The 21,448-nt window shown below is 41.8% G+C and overlaps 1 protein-coding gene across 2 annotated transcripts in view; it reads right to left on the bottom strand.

Moving 5' to 3' along the window:
• Nucleotides 1–460: 460 nt before the first annotated feature.
• Nucleotides 461–21,448, bottom strand: part of Sf3b1 (splicing factor 3b subunit 1) — a 44,925-nt gene continuing 23,937 nt past the window's right edge. For both annotated transcript variants that reach the window (XM_057758442.1, XM_057758443.1), the window contains 17 exons: nt 20,789–21,001; nt 20,348–20,469; nt 18,537–18,734; nt 18,353–18,454; nt 16,692–16,871; nt 15,041–15,127; nt 14,682–14,952; nt 14,250–14,395; nt 13,879–14,151; nt 12,403–12,624; nt 11,796–11,978; nt 11,596–11,707; nt 10,243–10,363; nt 9,384–9,515; nt 6,143–6,415; nt 3,372–3,588; nt 461–931 (listed from right to left, as the gene is read on the bottom strand). In XM_057758442.1, coding sequence (XP_057614425.1) covers nt 773–931; nt 3,372–3,588; nt 6,143–6,415; nt 9,384–9,515; nt 10,243–10,363; nt 11,596–11,707; nt 11,796–11,978; nt 12,403–12,624; nt 13,879–14,151; nt 14,250–14,395; nt 14,682–14,952; nt 15,041–15,127; nt 16,692–16,871; nt 18,353–18,454; nt 18,537–18,734; nt 20,348–20,469; nt 20,789–21,001 — 3,011 coding nt within the window. In that variant the 3' untranslated portion in view covers nt 461–772. The remainder of the gene's footprint in view (nt 932–3,371; nt 3,589–6,142; nt 6,416–9,383; nt 9,516–10,242; nt 10,364–11,595; nt 11,708–11,795; nt 11,979–12,402; nt 12,625–13,878; nt 14,152–14,249; nt 14,396–14,681; nt 14,953–15,040; nt 15,128–16,691; nt 16,872–18,352; nt 18,455–18,536; nt 18,735–20,347; nt 20,470–20,788; nt 21,002–21,448) is intronic.

Below are 21,448 nucleotides of genomic sequence, written 5' to 3'. Positions count from 1 at the left end.
AGCATGCGGCAGGCACTGAATAGCTGCTTACTGAATAGATAGAAGTCCAAAGACTGCTGCTATACCAGCATTCCTCAGACAGCACTGTTCCCAACAGGGAGAAGAGTTCTGAAGGATAGACAGCTTTCCCACTGTCTGGACACGACCTAAAATACATCCTCTCTGCCCGTCACAAAGCATTGAGACATCACGAGGTGACAGGTGCTATGTAAGTACAAAATAATATTCAAGACAGCTTCTATGGTGGAGGATGCTCACGCCACACTGAGGGGAGTGCCCCAAAGGGACTCATCTCATCAACAATGGACTTTGACAGGGGCCACCACTGTACAGTCTGTCCTGCTAACTACGTTCCATAATAAACCAGGTGACAGAAAATGAAGTTAAACCACTTATTCTACACAAACCAACTTTACCAAAGTTCTTCATTTTACAAGTATATTCAAAAAACACACACAAATTAGCATTTTGTACACGAATGTTTATTTCTCAATTTAACATTCCCTTTAAACACAAGGAATGAATTCTAAATCTTCATAAAGATGAATAAAAAATGACAATCCCTCCAGTATAGTGTGTAATCACTGCTTCCTTGGTCACTACTGGCGTTTACTGTTTAACATCAAAAACAAAGTTATTTCAAAATCATGCTACTGGATTTCTACCTTCCTCTATGACCAGCTCTACACTGATCTGCAATGTTTTACAAGTTTATATCAGACAGAAGCAAGTTTAAGGTGTGAAACAGCTGTGTATTAGACACAAGATAAAATTACAAGATATAGTCAAGTTCGTAACGGATGTAGGTGTTCTTGTCGTCGTTGTAGATCCTCGGGTAATGTGCTATGAGCGCGTCCTGGGAGCCGATGTAGATAGAGTTGTAAATCTTCCAGTACACATCTCTGACTTTCCGAGCTGGGTGAAACAGACCCTAGAATAAGCAAAACGTAGAGTCAATTCTATTTTCAAGACCACATATATCGGCCAGGCGGTGGTGGCGCATGCCTTTAATTCCAGCACTCGGGAGGCAGAGGCAGCCTGGTCTACAAAGGAAGTTCCAGGACAGGCTCCAAAGCTACAGAGAAACCCTGTCTCAAAAAAAAAAAAAAAAAAAAAAAAGACCACATATATCTAACGCAGCTGCGGGCTGTGAAGACAGGGTTAGGAATACTTCGTTTTACAGAAAATTCTCAATAGAGGAATCTAAAGTGGCTAAAAGCTACTTCAGGAAATGCTCAGCATCCTTAGTCATCAGAGAAATGCACATCAAAACAACTCTGAGAGTCCATCTTACACCTGTAAGAATGGCCAAGATCAAAAACGCTGATAACAACTTATGCTGGAGAGGATGTGGGGAAAAGGGAACACCTCTGCATTGCTGGTGGGAATGCAAGCTGGTACAGCCCCTTTGGATGTCAGTGTGGTGATTTCGCAGAAAATTGGGAATCAACCCTCCTCAAGACCCAGCAATACCACTTTTGGGTATATACCCAAAGGAGGTTCAATCATGCCACAAGAACATGTGTTCAACTATGTTCACAGCAGCTTTGTCATAGCCAGAACCTAGAAACAACCTAAATGCCCCTCGACCGAAGAATGGATAAGAAAAATGTGATACATTTACACAATGGAGTACTACATAGCAGAAAAAATAATGACATCTTGAAATATGCAGGCAAATGGATGGAGCTAGAAAGCATCATATTCAGTGAGGTAACCCAGATCCAGAAAGACAAAATATAATATGCACTCACTCATACGTGGCTTTTAGACATACAGCAAACCAGCCTACAATTCACAATCCCAAAAAACCCAGACAACAATGAGGACCCTAAGAGAGATATACATGGATCTAATCTACATGGGAAGTGGAAAAAGACAAGATCTCCTGAGTAAATTGGGAGCATGGAGATCATGGGAAAGGGAAGAGGAAGGCTGGAGAGTGGAGAAAAATATATAGTTCAATAAAAACAATTTTAAAAATTTACAAAAAAAAAAATTCCTTTTAGCTGGCATGGTGGGACACACCTTTAATCCTAGCACTCAGGAGACAGGAGACAGCTATCTAGCAGTTCAAGGCTAGCCTGACCCACATAGTGAGTTCCAAATCAACCAGTTTTGCACCTGTTGCAACCAGGCCCTGTCTCAAAAAACTAAGTAGTTCCTTTGAAGTGAAGGAAAAAACCTGGAAACTGCACAAAATTGTGATGGGTAAACACAAAATCTAATTTCTATCTCAACACAGAACTGTCTCCCACACGCTAATCAGTGAAGGACACTAGCCTAGGCTCTGGCAGGAAGGTCTTGCCCAAGTCCAGTAAACAAAAGCCCCCCCAGCTCATCTAATTAACATACCCAATCAAAATACACCACCTGACCTAGCCCATTCTAGCACAGACCTCCCTTTTTCTCTTCTTAAAAATACACATACATGCACAGCCAGGTAGTGGTGGCACACACCAGGCAGATCTGTGTGAGCTCAAGGCCAGCCTGGTCTACAAGAGTGAGTTCCAGGACAGGCTCCAAAGCTACAGAGAAACTCTGTCTCGAAAAACAAAATCAAAAAACAAAAAACAAGTTACACATGCTGGTCTGGAAAGACGCTTCAGTGGTTAAGAGCACTGGCTACTCTTCCAGAGTTCAGCTCCCAGCAGCTACGTGTCAGTTCACAACTGTCTATAACTCTGGTACCAGGGCCTCTGATACCCTTACACAGACACACATGCAGGCAAAACAGCAGTGAACATAGAATACAAATTATTCTTAAAAAATTACACCTGGCCGGGCGGTGGTGGCGCACGCCTTTAATCCCAGCACTTGGGAGGTAGAGGCAGGTGAATCTCTTTGAGTTCGAGACCAGCCTGGTCTACAAGAGCTAGTTCCAGGACGGGCTCCAAAAAAACCACAGAGAAACCTTGTCTCGAAAAACAAAAAACCAAAAAAAAAAAAAAAATTACACCTGGTGCTGGGCAGTGGCACATAGCTTTAATCCTAGCACTTGGGAGGCAGAGGCAAGTGGATCTCTGAGTTCAAGGTCAGCCTGGTCTACAGAGTGAGTTCCAGGACAGCCAAGGCTACACAGAGAAATCTTGTCTCTAAAAACCAAATATCCAAAAACCCCTGAAGGATCATTTGCTGTTTTTTGCCTGAGTCACAAAGCAGCCACTTGAGCTGCTTAATAAAGGATCTCTGTGAAAACAGTTGCTTGTGCATGGTTTGTACCTGGCCCAGGTCTGGGAGCAAACCCCCACTATGCAGGGGTCTCCTTCAACTGGGCAGTGACTGACTTCAACATAATAAACTAAATCACTTTTTTGAGTGATCTTGTATAAAAACAACGAACAAAAACAAAAACCACACATTTAGCCCACCTGTAAGCAGTACTGCAACATTCTGCAGGGTCCAATAGCAACTCTCAGGCCCTCCAGAGCGCCCATGACGGCCTGGATTACGTGGGGCGATGTCTCAAACACATTCGGCCATACATAGTTCAGTAAGTGGTTCAGAGAGTCTTCACAGCCAAAGCCATAGACACCAAGTGACATGTGCTGTACCACTGCGCTAGCTGTCTGCCTGTGCACAAGGTCCCTGGAGTGGAGAGAAGAGGTCTCTTTAAGCTAATCTTAATTTGTAAGAAATATTCATTTGCATTATTAGGAACTGAATTACTATTCAACATTTGACAATAAGTCGATATTAGCATATAAATCAAAAATTTTCATTCAAAACAGTGCTCACAGTCTGGCAAGCTATTAACAACCTTTCAAAAGCATAATAAAAACCATGAACCATATAACACCTTTAATTTATTATCTAACTTATTCACCATAATGAAGAAGGAGTTCTAAGTTTTTCAACCAAGTATTATTAGTAATTCTCAATTGAGTTACTACCTCAACCTGCAAAGATAAATCTTTTTAATGACAATTATGTATAATGTATCTTGAACATATCAATCCCCAAAGCACATTTTAAAAATAAAGACGCAACAAATATTATCAACTCTAAAATTAAAAAGATGAAAAGTTTAGCCAGGCAGTGGTGGCACACACCTTTAAACCTAGCACTTAGGAGTCAGAGGCAGGTGGATCACCAATTTGGAGGCCAGCCTGATCTACAAAGTGAGTTCCAGGACAACCAGGGCTACTGTCTTGGGGGGAAAAAAGAAAAGAAAAAAAAATTCTAAGAGGGGGCTGGAGAGATGGCTCAGAGGTTAAGAGCATTGCCTCCTCTTCCAAAGGTCCTGAGTTCAATTCCCAGCAACCACATGGTGGCTCACAACCATCTGTAGTGGGGTCTGGTGCCCTCTTCTGGCCTGCAGACATACACACAGACAGAATATTGTATACATAATAAATAAATAATTTAAAAAAAAAATTCTAAGAGTTGAAATCACAAAATAAAGACTGTAAAAGGCACAGCAAATTATTTTGATGTTACATGAAAATTACAAAAAATACATCTGATAGAAATTTGAAATTTATTTCAAAATGAATTTGATATAAAAACTGAGAATATAAAATTTAAATATATTTGCAGTGCAATATTCAAATGTTTTTGTTATGAACAAACAATTTTACTTATAATCAATATTTGAAAAGTAAGTCATGTTTACTTTTCAAAAACTTCCTCTAAAATCAGAACACAATCTTAGCCTCAGGTCACACCTCTCAATGGTTGTAAATGTTCAGGCATGGCATGGAGAAGCAACGTGAGAGAGAAGCAAGGTGATTTGCTGCTGTTTTGTTTGGTCCCAGAAAGGATCTGTCCCCATAGCTTCTATCTATACTTTCTGGTACAACACTAACTTCGTGTAAGTTGACCTTTACAAAGGTCGGGGCTTGCTTTACCACTTAACTACAACCCCACTGACATGGGAGCCCCTCTGTACGCTGTGAACATGTTTTAGTACCACTGGTTAAAAGACACTGCTGTGGTCTACGGTAGGGCAGAACATACTAAACTGAATGCAGGGAGAAAGAAGGCGGCCTCAGAGAGAGGCCATGGAGCTGCCAAAGGAGGATGCCAGAACCTTACCAGGTAAGCCAGTCTTGCGGTAATACACAGATTAATAGAAATGGGTTAATTTGCCGGGCGGTGGTGGCGCACACCTTTAATCCCAGCACTCGGGAGGCAGAGGCAGGCGGATCTCTGTGAGTTCGAGGTCAGCCTGGTCTACAAGAGCTAGTTCCAGGACAGGCTCCAAAACCACAGAGAAACCCTGTCTCAACCCCCCCCCCCCAAAAAAAGAAATGGGTTAAGATATAAGAGCTAGGCAGGAATAGGCCTAAGCTGTTGGCCAAGTAGTGCTGTAATTAATAGTTTTTATGTGATTAGTCAGGTCTGGATGGCCAAGAAGCAAAAAAGCATTTTCTGTTTATACCTTACTCAATTTTCAAAACTTTGCTTTGAGATAGGGCAGTCTTATTTTGTGCATGCTGCACGGAATTTCCAATCCTCCTGTATCAGCCTCTGTAGTAGTTGAGGTTAGAGGCTCAACGTGGCCAGTTTAGTGAACAACTTTACGCTGTACACAAAAGTAACCAGCAGAAAACTTAGCAGTCACTGAAACTGTCTGAGCCCTCCTTCCGCTTCTCTTGTCAGGGACAGCTAGTTCTGTGAAATGTAGGCGAACTCTCATCAAGTAACTCAGATGGAGTACTGAACTAGCGGCTGCCACTGGATCATCGGAGGCTGCAAAGGAAAGCTGGCTCCGGCAATAAAAGAGGATCTGCTGAGGATGGAGCTCACCTGGTAGATGCTGGCTTAGCATGTGTGAAGCCCTGAGTCATACACAGCCCCCAATAAAGCAAGCACAGTGGTACACGTCTACAATCCCAGCACTCTGGAGGTGCCACTCAGCTGCCCTGAATGGTCTGAGACACCGAGAACAAAACTACAGGTTTCTGTCATGCAGATCAACTCCTGTTCATCTTCTACCTCCTAACTGTTAAAAACAAGAGTGAATCAAACTCTAGCTTAAAATATGAAGAGAGACTAACCCATTACAACAAATATTAAAGTAAGAAATTGTATGAAATAATCCATAGTAATGTTTCTTCAACAAATAGGTCATTTAAAAGGTACCTTAATAAACTCTAAAAACAAAACAATGGTGCCTGCATTGGTTGAAGTCACTTACCTGTCCATTAACGCATCCTCGAGTAAAGGCGTTACCGCGTAGATGTAGTCTTTCCCCATTTCGCCGATGTACTCAAACAGGAAGGACAGGGATTTCAGCACTCCGTTTTGAACGTTAAGTTCAGGAACTCTGTACTCATTCATTAAGGCAGGGAGCACTGTGAAGGGGGAGCATGTCTCAGCAACAATGGCAATGGCTACAGTGGTGCAAACTCTGTTCTGCCTTTCCTGAACTTTGAGGTTGTTTAAAAGCGTAGCCAATACGTCATGAGGGCTGAAAAGAAACAAGAAACGCATCAGCAAGTTATCATACCTACTGAACCTCTTCTCAGAGAAAAGAAACCTGCAATGGAATGGAGTTATTGGTGGATATTAATAATTTCTGATAAAATGCAGTACTTTTCTCATCATGAGGATTGTGGCTTTTGACTCAAGTGCTTCATACAGGGAAGAAGGAAATGATATAATTATAACCTCAAAAAATAAAATAAAATAAAAAGGTTTTAAAAAGGTTCATACGAATTGTCAAATTTTTCTTAATGTTAATTCAGGTGGGTTCATTTTCAAATATAAGCTTAAACTTTTTAAATAAGACTCCAAAGCCAGGCAGAATATCCCAAACAAGACTATCCAAAACTCCGGCCTCCCATGCTCTCACACACCATCTCTTCCTCATCTTCCCTCTCTCCCCTCTCCCATGTTTATCTTCAGCTGGGTCCCCCTAGTTGGTGGCTGCCCCCACCAAGCTTTTACAGACTTCCTTTGCTAAAGCGCAGAGAGACAGACACTGGGCTAATCAGTTCTGCACCACGTCTACCCTAAAGCAGAACCACCAAGGTCTCGGGTCTCCAGTTGCTCTAGTTTCCTCCCTCTCCTGTGACAAAGCCCCACGACCAAGAGAACTCGGGGAAGAAAGGGTTTGTTTCAGCTTCCACAACCAGGTTGCATTCTGGGAGAAGTCAGGGAAGGAATGAAGCAGGAACCAAAGTACAAATAGTGCAGGAATGCCGCTTACTGGCTTGCACCTACGATCACGCTCAACTTACTTTTTTATACAGCCCAAGACTACACGCTCAAATAAAGTACTACCCACAGGGGAACGAATGGGCCCTCCCCCATAAGAATCAAAACAATCCCTCACAGACATGGTCACCAGCCACTCTCATCTGGGCAATTCCCTGTCTCCCTATGACGACTCTGGGCTGTGTCGAGCTTACAGCTTGGAAAATGACACATTCCGTTTCATTTTCGACAACTAACTGCTTCTCTCAGCTGGGTTCTGATAAAGAAGAAATGAACCATAAGTGAATTCATAAGGCAGATGAATCTATGGATTGCCCTTGGAACAATGTGTTCTTAAAAACACATAAAGTGAATATTAAGATATGAATTATATATAAATATTGTATGTTGGGAGACCTTTAATCTCACCCTTGGAAGACAGAATAGACTAATCTTTAGAGTTAAGACCAGTCAGGAATACACAGTGAGACTCTACACCCCCCCCCCTAAAAACGGTGAAATAAAATAAAAAAGGAGCTGATGGGTGGCTTGGATCAGGGTTAAGAGCACCAGCTGCCCTTCAATCTCGGCATCATCTCCAGCACCCACATGGCAGCTAACAACCTTCTCTAACTCCAAGATGTAATGAGTCTAATACTGTCTTCTGGTCCCTAGAGGGCACCAAGCATACAAGTGGCACAGGCATGTGAGCAGGCAAAGCAGTTATATACATCCATATAAATTACAACAATAAAAGATTTAAAGTAAGTTTAATATAAAAAAGACTCCCTTAATATCAAGAGTTTCATACCTACATAACGAGTCTTGGTCACACCCACCCCTTTTCCTGTCTTTCCAATGTCTCTCTCATCTCTCCCTCCCCAATCTTATGTGCTCTTTTTATACGTCCACTGAGTCAGCAGTAAGGGCACTAGCTGCTCTTCCAGAGAATCCAACTTTGATTCTCAGTCCTCACATGGTGGCTCACAACCATCCATACCTTCAGTTCTAGGAGACCCAACACCTGCTTACGGCCTCCACAGGCACCAGGCATGTCCATGTGTACATACACGCACATACACATAAGCAGAACACTCAATAAAAATAAGAAAGCAAACAACGAACTCCACACAGTCCACAAAGTACTATCAGTCTGTGCATGCGTGCAGACACCCTACTGAAGCACGTCAGCCTCACAGGGGCCACATTCATAACACTGATTCCCAGAAACTTGACCCCCTCCCCATTCACGCCAGTGCTTTGGCTGTGATCCTGTGGTGGTCATGTAAGCTCATGCGTGCCGTGCACTGTCGTGTCCACACATGCGCTTCTGCTGCAAACTCTACCCCTCTGGCACTCACAGTCTTGACGCCCCACTCTTCCAAAGTCATCACCACATCCTGAGGGTCAGGAGTATGCAATAACTGCCCATCATGTTAAGTGGATTCCATGAAAAACTGCCCGTTTCTATCTTTATACCCACAAATCAGTGCATTATCAATCAGAGCAGTTTTTAGTTTTTAAAAGTATATTTGCTTATTTTTATATGTATAAATGTTTTGCCTACATGTGTGTCTACATCACATGTGTCCAGTGCCTGCAGAAGGCATCAGATCGACACTGGAGTTACAGCCATGACTGCGGAGGCCTGCGACTGATGGAAACCAAAGTTGGCTCGTCTATAACAGAGCCAGTGCTCTCGACTGCTGAGCCATCTTTCCAGCCATAGAGGAGGTTCTTTTTATTGGTAAGAGCAATTAAAACAGAGGTCCATAACAGAACAATGTGGAGATTAAAAAACTGGAGTACTCATCCCTTAATATTTTAAGCAATATCCTAGCCAGGCATGGGGGCATATGCTCTTAATAGTAAGACCAGAGAGATGATCTCTGAGTTTGAGGCCAGCCTGGTCTACATGGTGAGTTCCAGGATAGCCAGGGCTACATAGAGACCCTGTCTCAAAAAAAAAAAAGGGGGGGGGGGGCAATACCCAATCTCCTAAAAAGACCAACAAAAACGTGAATGTACTTTGAAAATGGAACTATTTCCCTCTCTGAAAATGTCTATACTATACAGAAGGGGAAATTTTTAAAGCATTCCATCTATTTTAGCTCAATTTAAAAGTTAAAAAAAAATATTTAAAATAGACAAGGGCAGGTCAGTGATTAAATGAACCTTTTCTTCAGATGATTAACACAATGGGTTTATTATAAGCTACTAAAAATCATGCAACTACTCACCCGATGGCCTTCGCAATATACCCAAAAGTGTTGACAGTAGCTCTTCGAATGGCCTTTTTGTGTGCTTTTAGGAGCTCTAAAAGTTCAAAGCAAATCCTCATCCACTCTCTTGCAGATACATATTCAGCTCCCCTAATTAAACAAAAAATTAAAATATTAACTAAATGGTTACTACTGCTTTGCTATCAAGGTGCTTTGATTTTTTGTTTTTGTGGTGCTGGGGATGAAGTCCAGAGCTTCCGTCATGCCAAATAAGGTAACTGTTCTGCACCCCTTACTCGAAGGTTACAAAGTAAATGTGCATATTCAGTTCTGAAACCACCACTAACTCATCTTAGCACTAAATGAAGACTAGCCTGGCTTGTTAAGTGGTGGTGTACCTGATCTATGGAGTTCCAGGCCAGTCAGGGATACAGTCAGATCTTGCCTCGAAACAAAATAAAACAGAAAGTTTGGCTCAGTTTTAAAACTACACCACTAAGGCAGGCCGGGATGGTGCCTTTAATCCCAGCACCGGAGGAGGCAGAGGCAGGTGGATCTGAGTTCAAGGCCAGCCTGGTCTACAGAACAAGTTCTGGAACAGCCAGGGCTACACAGGGAAACCTGTCTCAAACATCAAAGTAGTAGTACACTGCTGCTTATTACCAGCCAAAGTGAAATTTGCCGGAAAATACTAATCTTGGATAAGCTGACCATATATACTTAGGTAAGCAGCTTCAAGGAAAACTTGCTTGCCGGATACAAATTCGCTAAATCTGAGAAGAAATATTGTCTAAAAGAATGTTTAAGCAATCTACTTACACTAAGTAAGAGGATGTTACTACCTACAAAAATAAAAATGGCAGAGTAATCTGCTCACCTGTCAGCAATGCGTCCAACGAGATCGATGCAATTCTCCTGTACTTTTTCATGCCTGTTCTTTAAGATGGGGGTGAGTCTAGGCAGCAGATCTTTAATTGGTGGTGTCATCTTGTGCATACCTAGTCGACAGAAATCAAGGAACCGTTAAACCCTGAACTGCAACCTCTGCTCATTTTTCCGTTTACTGTACAATGCAAAACATAAACAAGCCACCTATGGATAAAATCCCCAGATTCTAAGTAGACTTTCATTTTTTTTTTAAATTATTAATAGCTTCTAGTTACATATAAAATGAAAGAAATTAGTGATTTAAAGAACATGGATTACTTAATAACAAAAATTTGGTTTTGAAATGCTATATGTATTTAAATATGGGGACATCCTATATTCTGACCAAATACAACAATATAAGCAAAAGTAGACTCATAACCAAATCAGAAAGGGCCCCACACCCTTTAACTGCAAAACAAAACAGATCTCCAGTCTCCCTGAAATTCAGGGCATGTCTGGATGGTATTTAAACCTAGGAAGGAAGGAACAGGGGGTTAAAAAAAGAGGCAGCTAGCAGGGGCTCTTGCTCTAACTAGAACTGCTGGCTCTGATTTTCCGTCATTTTTCTCATGTTTCACAGGTAATACAGTTTACAACTCTCTGACAAACCAGAAACCCACGAACAAGTAGCTAAATGACTGTTGGCAAGTCAGTCTCTTTAAAGCATACCCAGACTGGGCTGAACTGGAGGTTACAGTCAATCAACCTTTCAGAGATCCTTACTGAGCAGGGAAAACAGTGTTATCACTGGCCAGGAATTATGAACTCTTGGCCTTTTTTACCACCTTAGAGGAGTTACTTTCAACACTATGTTTAAATACGAGATTTTGGGGGGCTTTCCAAGACAGGGTTTCTCTGTGTATCCGTGGCTGTTCCAGTGCTGTAGACCAGGCCAGCCTCAAACTGCAGAGATCAACCTGCCCACCAAGTGCTAAGATTAAAGTTGTGCCAGCACTGCCCAACTACAATCTTAAACACGGGCATGCCTTTGTTTGCTTTATCATTACTTCTTAAAAAAGAAAAGTTCTCTCTCCGTAAGTTCTGCCAGGGTCCTCTCTCCCAGTAACTCACAACATCTTGAGCTGTGATTGTTTCCATGCCTCAAATGTACTAAATTTCCTCTTTAACATCTTTAAGTAAAATATACATGGACAATAGGAAAAGAAGACTTTGGGACACTCTGACAACCCTGAAGTGCTCAAAATAAGAAAACAAAACCCAACAAACTCCCAACTAGGACTTTATACTTTGCTTTCCAAATACAAAAGAAAATGATAAGGCCAAGCAGGCAATGGCGTACCTATAACGTTAACAATAGCCTTCAGCGCTCCGAGAATGCTCCCCAATACTTCAGGGTATTCTTCACCCAAATATTCATACAGCACCACACCCAAGTGCCCCATCAGCTTTTCCTGTAATACAAAAAATGTTTAAAACATTACTTTCTCCATTAAACTACCTGCTAACAACAATATAAAGCTGGTAGAACAGACAGATTACCTCTTGACAAGTCTTCATTACAACAGCAGTGCGGGAAATCAAGTCAGCTGCCTGTTGCCTAACTTTTGCTGATTTGTTATTTAAACGCCACAAAACAGTACCACAGATCTGAGGCAAGTACGGTTTGACTCGTTTGCCAAGAGCATTAACTACTGTGCCAAAGCCGTTCAACATTACTGAATCCTAAAAGAGAAAAGCTAAGTTACATTTTTTAAAAAACAAACAAAATCACTAAAAATACAGAATTGAGTTTTAACTGAAAGTTGATTGTTGACTAACATTCAATCTTTTCCTAACACCCAAACATACTGTTTGTTCTTAAATCAAATCCAAAAATCTGAGGTAAAAGAACGTCTATTAAAACTGAGGAAAACTAGTACTTGAAACGTCAAACTTGAATCACTTTTAAGGGGCATCTGCTTTAAACAGTGGTTTTCTACGCATACGAAAGCCAACAGCAGCTGCCACAACAGTTTGTGGTGATGTGCGGGGGCCCAGGAAACACATGGTGGAAACAGAACTGACCCCTGAAGCCGCCTCTAATCTCCACCCAACACATGCACACAAACTAAATTTAAACCACAAGTAAATGATCAGTTGCCATTACCTCTGTGGTCTGTTCCTGGAACGCATAGAGAATGCCATCAATCAGCTGCTCTTCAAGTTTGTGATCAATATCTGCTGCACCCAGGTTGCCCATAATTTTCTCAATTGTTTCCATCACCATTTTCCTGTACTGTTCAGCTTCATCTTTCAGATCATCCACAATCCTAGATATAATTTCTGCTGCTCCTACTTTGTTTGCCAACTCCACAGTAGTATCAACTAACTAAAAAGACAAAACAAAAACCGTTTTAAAGCTATTACTTTTCCAAGGAAATAAAGCTTACGGCTAAACATTCCAAGTCAGAGCAGCACAGCACAGTGCTCCTGCCATAAACCTAACACTCAAACAGTGAGGCACAGCTTCCAAAACGGATTCTAATCTAGCTATACAGCAAGGTCCAGGCAAGCCCAAGAAACACGAGATCTTATCTCCAAACCAAAAAGCATTCTAAGTAAAATTATACTTATGTTTCAGCAAGATAGAAAAAGCCTCAATTTACCAGACAAAAACATCGACTCATAATTTAGTACTGGTGAGCTTGGAGGCTGAGGCAGAAGGACCAAAATTTTGAGACCAGCCTGGGGTACTAAGTGAGATTTTTGTATCAAAAAGAAAAAAGAAAAAGAGGGGTGCACAGAGAGGGTTCAACAGGTCACAGCCACAGCGGACAGAGTGGACAATCTGAGTCTGATCCCCAAGCTCAAAAGGGGACCGCCAGCTGCTCTCCCACCTCCCCAACACGCATGCGCAAGCACACACAATTTAAACACAACCACACACGCATGCTATGTGCACAAACAGGATGTATGTCTCTGTGTGTTTGTGTGCGCACGCGCATGCATGCCTTTTGTTACTAGGCTGGGGACTGAGCTGAAGACCTCAGCAGTTAGGAGTATTGGTTTTTCTTCCAGAGGACCCAAGTTCAATTCCCAACACCCATAAGGTGGTTCACAAATGTCTGTAACTTCACTACCATGAGATATCTGGCTCACAACTGTCTGTAACTCCAATACCAGGAGATCCAATGACCTGGCCTCTGTAGGCACGAGACACACCAAATGGTGCAGAGACAATGCACACAGGCAAAACACCCAAACCCTACACATGAAAAAATAAACATTTTTTAAATTTTAAATGCACCAGTTTCATGGAAATTTTACATTAAATCCACTTAAAGACACACACACAAAAGAGGCCAGGTGTGGTGGAGCAGGCCTTTAATACCAGCACTTGGAAGGTAGAGGCAGGGGATCCATGAGTTTAAGGTCTACATAGCAATTTCCAGGCTACACAGTAAAACCCTATCACAAAAAAAGAAGAAAATAAATAAAAGGGCTTTAAAAGCCCATCTCCTGTCAGTCAGGAACATATAAATTTTAAGACAGCCAAAGCAAATTATAGTATGTAATATGTATTCTAAGTAGAGAAAGAGTCAAAAAGACTTTTGCAATTCAAATTTTAAAAATGAAAGGTTACCTGTCGGTAATTTCTTCTATCCAAAGCCATTCTGTGCTGCCAGAAGTGTTTGAAGAAAGGAGGGAGGATCTCTGTCTTAATGTAGTTCGCTTCCACACCGTCCGTCCCACAGCACTGCTTCACCACCTTCAATACAATTTTCTTCATCTCTTCGTCCGGAGACTGGAACTCTCGAATAAGGATCAACATCACCTCCCTAGTATAGTAGTTGGCGTACTCTGCGTCCATAAGAGGAATGAGATACCCGATAGCCTTTAAGAAAGCGGCCAAACCCTATTTAAAAAATATGTAAGTAGACACACAAATCAGTAAGTTAACTTTAGATGGCCCTAATGGACAGCAACAAACTAGAATCTCAAGAGTGGATTTACCTTTCCTCTGTGTTGGCGGATGCCCTTCCATAGAGGTTTAAGCACAGAATCAAAAGATTCGATACCATAAGGAGTTGCTGCTTCAGCCAAAGCAGCAATGGCCAAAGCACTGATGGTCCGGACTTTCTGCTGCTCATCCACAAGCCCTACACAATCAAACACAGGTGTGAGCAGGCACGGCACCCACCGCCCATTTTCACAGTGCAATCCAAACCTCAGCAATGCATCTAACCATGGATCCCAACGGCAAGACATTCTGCAGCAGACAGAATTCCGGCAAGAGCAGTGTCTTAACAGAAAATATAGCAAACCCCTTTTCAAAGTATGACACATTTATGTGGGGAAGCCCTTCAGTTATTCCCCAGCCCCCATCAGTAACCAAACATTCAGGACAGCTGATCTTTCACAGGTCAAAGTTCTATCACCACTCACCATGTTCAATGATTTCAACTAAGCTTCTGAGATGTGGCAAGATAGCGCAGCCCATAAGAATAGCTATCTGCTGTACGATCTTAATGCCAGTGTGCCTCGCTTGCCAAGACTTCTTGCTTTTGCACACAGCTTTTAAGAAGGGCAATAGAGAAGGAATGCCCAGGGCAGAGGCTACAACAGCAAAAGCCCTAGCCGTTGTGTTTCGGACATACTCATCCATGTTATCTATGTCGGGTCTCATGGTGGAGATCATGGTAGCCAGCCCAGCGGCCTACAGAGGAAAGATGCAAGAGCAGCTTTAGTCACCACCGCCAGCCCAGCAAAGACAAACTTCCTTTCTAGGAATTTAGTGTGAATACCTTTGCCAAATTAGAAATAATTTCTCTGCCTTCCACTCTAGCATAGTAATCTTCATCAATCAGCAGTGGTTCAATAACCACAAGAATCTGAAACAGGAAAAAAAAAAAAAGAGGAATTACATTTCCACATCAATTTACAGTTAACAAAGAACTTTGCTAATCGAGGGGTAATTAAATAATTTTAACTCCATACTGTCAAGTCCTAGATATAGGTGAAAATAAAAGGTAAAATAACATTTTATATTTAAAGATATATAAGAATTGTCTTAATAAAAATGATTCTTTATTCTGAGCCGGGCGATGGTGGCGCACGCCTTTAATCCCAGCACTCGGGAGGCAGAGGCAGGCGGATCTCTGTGAGTTCGAGACCAGCCTGGTCTACAGAGCTAGTTCCAGGACAGGCTCCAAAGCCACAGAGAAGCCCTGTCTCGAAAAACCAAAAAAAAAACAAAAAAAAGATTCTTTATTCTAATACAAAATAAAATATGCATTCTCATTCTAATCTGTTAATAAAAAAAAAATGGGAAAAAAAAAAAGAGTAGTAACTCCCAAGAGTAAAGATGGAATAACACACTTATACTGATACTTGCTTCTGGGAGGAAAAAAAGATCTGGTAGTTGTGATAATTAATACTGTCATTCTGGCAGGAAATGAGACTCTGGGAATACCCATAGGCGATTGTCTGGCAAAGTCCCATCTAAACTGGACAAGACCATTGCCTGGGCAGGAGATCCTGGACTAGAGTTAGCACACCTGCACCATAGACAAGGCCAGCCTCAATAACACGGTGAGACACTTTTTCAAAACCCCTAAAAGGGGCTGGAGAGATGGCTCTGTAGATAAGAGCACTGGTTGTTCTTCTAGAGGTTCTGAGTTCAATTCCCAGGAACCAGATGGTGGCTCACAACCATCTGTAATAAGATCTGGTGCCAATTCTAGACTGCAGGGACACATGCAGGCAGAATATTGTATACATAATAAATAAATAAATCTTTTTTAAAAGAAAACTCCAAAGATCAGAGGACAGACTAATTCAGCACTCATTTCTCTGAAGAGGCTATAAAATGGTAAACTTTTCTAGTCTATGATTGTATACAATCAACTAAAGTTTTGAACTTTAAAATTTTAAGAATACTAGGAAAGGGACTGGCTCGGTAGTTAAATGGCACCAGCCGCTCTTCCTGAGGACCCAGGTTCAATACCCAGCACCCACATGGCAGCTCAGAACATCTGTAACTCAGTTCAGGGGATCCAATGCCCTCTCTCTTCTGGCTTCTACGGCAGCAAACATGTAAGTGATGCAGGCAAATAGCCGTATACATAAAGTAAGTCTTTATAAACACGAGGACAAACGGTAAAATAAACCCTTGACTCTTTATATTGAAATTTATAAAAATATTAAATGGCTGGGCAGTGGTGGCAAACACCTTTAAGCCCAGCATTCAGGAGGCAAAGGCAGGTGATCTGAGGCCAGTCTGGTCTACAAGGCTACACAGAAAGACCCTGTCTCGAGCAACATGCGCTCCGCCACAACCCCCTCCCCCCACCAAAAAAAAAAAAAAAAAATCCGGATTCCACACAGTGGAAAACAGAATCCAACCCAAAAAATAAAAACTAAAACCATTAAACACTACTTAGAGAACCAACCAACCTTGTGCACATACGGCCGCACTAAGTCATCCAGTTTATACAATATTCTATCAATAACTTTCACAAGTAAATGACGCTCTTGATCCTCAAGTGTAGGAGACATCAACAAAGGAAGAATCTGGTTAAACAAAGGTCCAGCCCCAAATTCTCGAGCTTTATCAGTAATCTGACGTAAGGCAGCCTAGGGAAAAGCAGAAAGAAATTAAAATATTTATTTTTGTTTATGAGCAAACATTCAGAAGAAATAAATTTCACCAGGAATAATATTTTGATGTATACTTATGCAGACAATCCACATATAGTAGTAAGAATTTTGTCATAAATTGTGTTAATGTTTAAATTCACATGACCCAAGTTCAATGTTATCAACTCATCTAAAAAGGGTAATTAGTGGCCGGTGAGAAGGGAAGAGGCAAAAGTGCTTACATCCAGTGACCCCACACTAAACAACGAAAGGAGAAACTTCCAAAAGTTCTCTCGAGCTGATATCTGGATTATCACCTACCTGCCTGCACATACACCCACACACAATGCACAAAAACATGCATGTATGTGTACACTAAATAAATGAATAAATGGGCAGAAAAGAATAAAGGGTAATTTATAGAGCTAAGAACATTCCTCAGAAGGTAAAAGGTACTGGCTGGATACCAAGTCTGACAATTATCTGAGCTCAATTCTCAGAACCTACATAACAGAAGGAAAGAACTGATTCCTGCAAGTTATCGCCATGTATATACGCCTATAAATGTTATATAAAGAGGGGGGTAACTTAGTAGACCTATAGAACAAGCATACACCATATGCCTTAGCTGAGTCTAAAGAGCCTTCTACTTCAGTCACGCTGGGTGTTAATAGAACAGCTCACATAATTTCCACTGATCACCCTAGTTCTGAACACTTTAAAGCTGTCAAACAGAGAAAGAATTTAGCTCTCTCATATCCTGATGAGGAGAATTAAACCCACTGAGCCTGGAGCGATGACTGTAACCCCAAGCAGCCACTCTAGAAGAAGAGGATCCAAAGCTCAAGGCCTCCCTGAAGACGCTTAAGGTCAAGCTAAGCAATTCATCAGAAACCATATGAACGCCAAATAAGGAACCAGAACAGAGCGCCACGCCTTACTCTGTTAATTCCGTCACTCAGGTGTCTGAACAAAAGGACTGCTGTCAGACTAAATCCAAACTGGGCTATGAGTTTCAGGCCAGCTTGCAATACAGTTTGAGAACCTATCTCAAAACAAACAAAAATAAGTAATTTAATAAACTAGAACTAGGGGCTGGAGAGGTGGCTCAGAGGTTAAGAGCACTGGCTGTTCTTCCAGAGGTCCTGAGTTCAATTCCCAGCAACCACATGGTGGCTCACAATCATCTGTAAGGAGATCTGGTGCCCTCTACTGGCCTGCAGGTATACATGCAGACAGAACACTGTATACATAATAAATGAATAAATAAAATAAACTAGAACTAGGAGTCAGATTGATACACACCTTTATTCTTTATTATGGGTGGTATATACTTTTAACTGCTGTACTTGAGAGCCAGAGGCAGGTGGATTTCTGAAGGTTCCAGGCCAGCCTGGTCTACATAGTGAATTCCAAGGCAATCATGACTGTGCAAAGACCTTATCTCAGAAAGCCAAAGAAATAAAAATAGAACTTACCTTTCTCATTGGAGGTGTACCATTCTTAATTTTTAAAAGCAACTTCATTATTTTTCTCTCCTTTTGCTCCTCTGGACTAAGTGTTGATTCGTCAACATCAACCTGCAATAATTGAGAGGCGGATGAAGCCAGAGGTCTGTATCCCGACCAAGAGCAACACTTCACCGCTGCTAGCATCACTTACCAACAGCTTATCAAAGTACTGGATGTCATCGGGTTTCAGAAACGGAAGGTTCCCGGACGGCTGGTCACTGACACTCTTCATAGTTCTATCTTCCGTCTGCATGTGGAACCCAGTCATGCCGCCCAAAGGCGTGGGGGTTGCGGTCAGTTTCCGAGCTGGGGTCCGGATAGGGACATAACCGGCTGGAGGGGGAAGGACCTGAGAGAGGACAACACACTTAGCAGGACTGCCTCGGCTGTCCACACCCAGAGACAGCACAGGAGCATTCACACTTAAAGAGACGTGACAGCTCACTAGCTAGCAGGTTTATTGACCTGAAGAGAACACAACCCACTGTTCAATGTTTATGAAAAATACCTCAGTTCTAATTTGATAATTAAAATTTAAGTGAGAAAGGAATACGTGAAGCACTCTATAAATTCTGGTCACCTTCAAACATTAACATGCTTGAAATATCAGCATGATGTCAAGCCAACACATGAAACTGACAAAACTTGAAATCTCTACACCCTACAGTCAGTGGTTTCAGAGGTGCTCTTAGAGCAGACATCCATAACCACTCATTCAAACAGGAATAAACTTATGCGGCTTTAAGAAATGAAAAGTCACACATTCGTTTATTTTAGAAATACAGTAAGTGAGCATCCACATAACCCAATGCTATAAAAATGTATTTTAAGAACCAACTCTAGGGGCTGGAGAGATGACTCATTGGTTAAGAACACTGAGTTCAAGTCTCAGCAACCGTCTGTAATGAGATCTGGTGCCTTCTGGCCCACAGGAACACATGCAGGTAAAACACTGCATGAATGAATAAATGAATGAATGAGCCAACTCTACAAAACTGACTTAAATACAGAAAAATTAAACTAAAGAAATTGCCAAGACCCTCTGAAAGAAATAACCAACTAAACCCCCTGCAACACTCATACAATGTCTAAAACTATGAGTTAAAAAGAGCAAGATTTGGTTTTTAAAGCAATGAGACTCTTTTTTACAGTGAATTACGATTTGCTGGGTAAGACAATAAGTCTTGCAATCCCTTACTGAAAAGTAATAAAAGCCAGGTGTGGTGGGGTACCGTTTAGACAGATCTCGGCGTTTAAGGTCAGCCCAGTATACCTCATAGTTACACAGAGACACAGTCTCCAAATCTCACAGTGGTTTTAAAGCAGACACTAGAGAAAGGTCTCGCTCATCTACAACACCTGCATCTCGAGTTGTGAGACCAGAGTTCAGAACCCAGACGGGAGGACGGGGATTAAGACAGGGTCTCTCTACGCAGTCTTGGCTGGCCTGGAACTTGTTATATAAACAAGACTGGCTTCAAAGTCAAGAGATCCACCTGTCTCTAACTCCCATCAATCACTAGAATTAAAGGCAGGTACCACCACGGGTGGCAAAATAATAAAAGCTCCATGCTTTTATTTATTTATTTAGTTAGTTTGTTTATTTATTTATTATGTATGCAATATTCTGTCTGCATGTGTGTCTGCAGGCCAGAAGAGGGCACTAGACCTCATTACAGATGGCTGTGAGCCACCATGTGGTTGCCGGGAACTGAACTCAGGACCTTTGGAAGAGCAGGCAATGCTCTTAACCACTGAGCCATCTCTCCAGCCGCCTTTCCATTACTTTTTCAACTGAAATATACTTAGTAGTACCAGAAGAAAGGAAGGGAGGGGGCAGAGGGAGGGAAGGAACTGACTAGTAGTAAATTTGGGAAATTTGCTAGGCAATTTTTTTAACCAAATGCTTAAAACTCATATCCTAAATAACAAACACACTTATCGTATACTTGTTGCTAGTACCTTGTATCCTTCTGGAAACATAGCATCTAATTCTTCATCAGAAAGTGGGCGGTTCCGCTCATCAATCTCTCTCTCCCACCGCCATGCCTGAAGCTGCTCAGGAGTCATGCTCATTATGTGACCTATCAAAACAGCAAAATTCTTAGTGAGCCACAGTGCCAGACTTGATCATTTTTAATTATTTGTTTTTCTTTTTGGTTTTGAGACAGGTTTCTCTGTGTAGCTTTGGAGCCTATCCTGGAACTCGCTCTGTAGACCAGGCTGGCCTCCCCACCTGCCTCCAGTGCTGAGGTTAAAGGCGTGCTCCACCACAACCTGGCCACTTTTATATTCTTATTCTTAATAAAAAAGCTAGCATTAAAGGCAATCCAGAAAAAACAGCAAAAAAAAAAAAAAAAAATAGTTACAAAAGAAAGATCTTATTTCCAGTAAGAGTTTTACCTGGCGTGGGGGTAGCCATGTTCATGGCTGGCGTTCCAATCGGTGTCTTTCCTGGAGTCAGAACAGGGGTGCTTCCACCCATCTGACTAGCTGGCGTTTCATCCCAACGAGACTTTCTTTTGCTTGCTCCAGGAGTTGGTGTCTCACCGATAGAGTCTCCACCTCGATCTGTTCGAGGCGTCTCAGCCCATCCACTTCCATGCCCAGGAGTATCTGCAAAGACAGAGGACCAGTAAGATCACACTACTAACCACCAAAATACTGTTTCCCCCACATTCAGTATGATTACGTTCAAAAGGAACATAATCCAAAAACAAGATACACCTACAAGTTTTGTTCAGTACTTTTAGGTTTCCGAAACTTTCCACTGACTACAAAGGCACACACAGCAACTACTAAGAAACAAAAAAGCAAAATTTTTTCATCCACACAATCACTACGTAGAGCCATCCACTGTTTATCTTGAGTCAGGTTATTCTCACTATATAGCCAATACTCAATTTAGGCAAATTTCTGAGACAGCACATAAAACAGAGGCTAGCAGGAGTCAGACGGTGGTAGAGAAAAGAGACGTGTTTAAAGGATCCAGTTTCTGTTTGGGTCACTGAAAAAAGATTCAGAAATGCATTATAATCATAGTTGTGCAATGCTATGAATATG

Source organism: Chionomys nivalis, chromosome 26 (assembly GCF_950005125.1).
Source record: "Chionomys nivalis chromosome 26, mChiNiv1.1, whole genome shotgun sequence".
Taxonomy (NCBI): Eukaryota; Metazoa; Chordata; class Mammalia; order Rodentia; family Cricetidae; genus Chionomys; species Chionomys nivalis.
The sequence above is the reverse complement of the archived record's forward strand: the minus strand, read 5'-3'. Positions and strand labels throughout refer to the sequence as shown.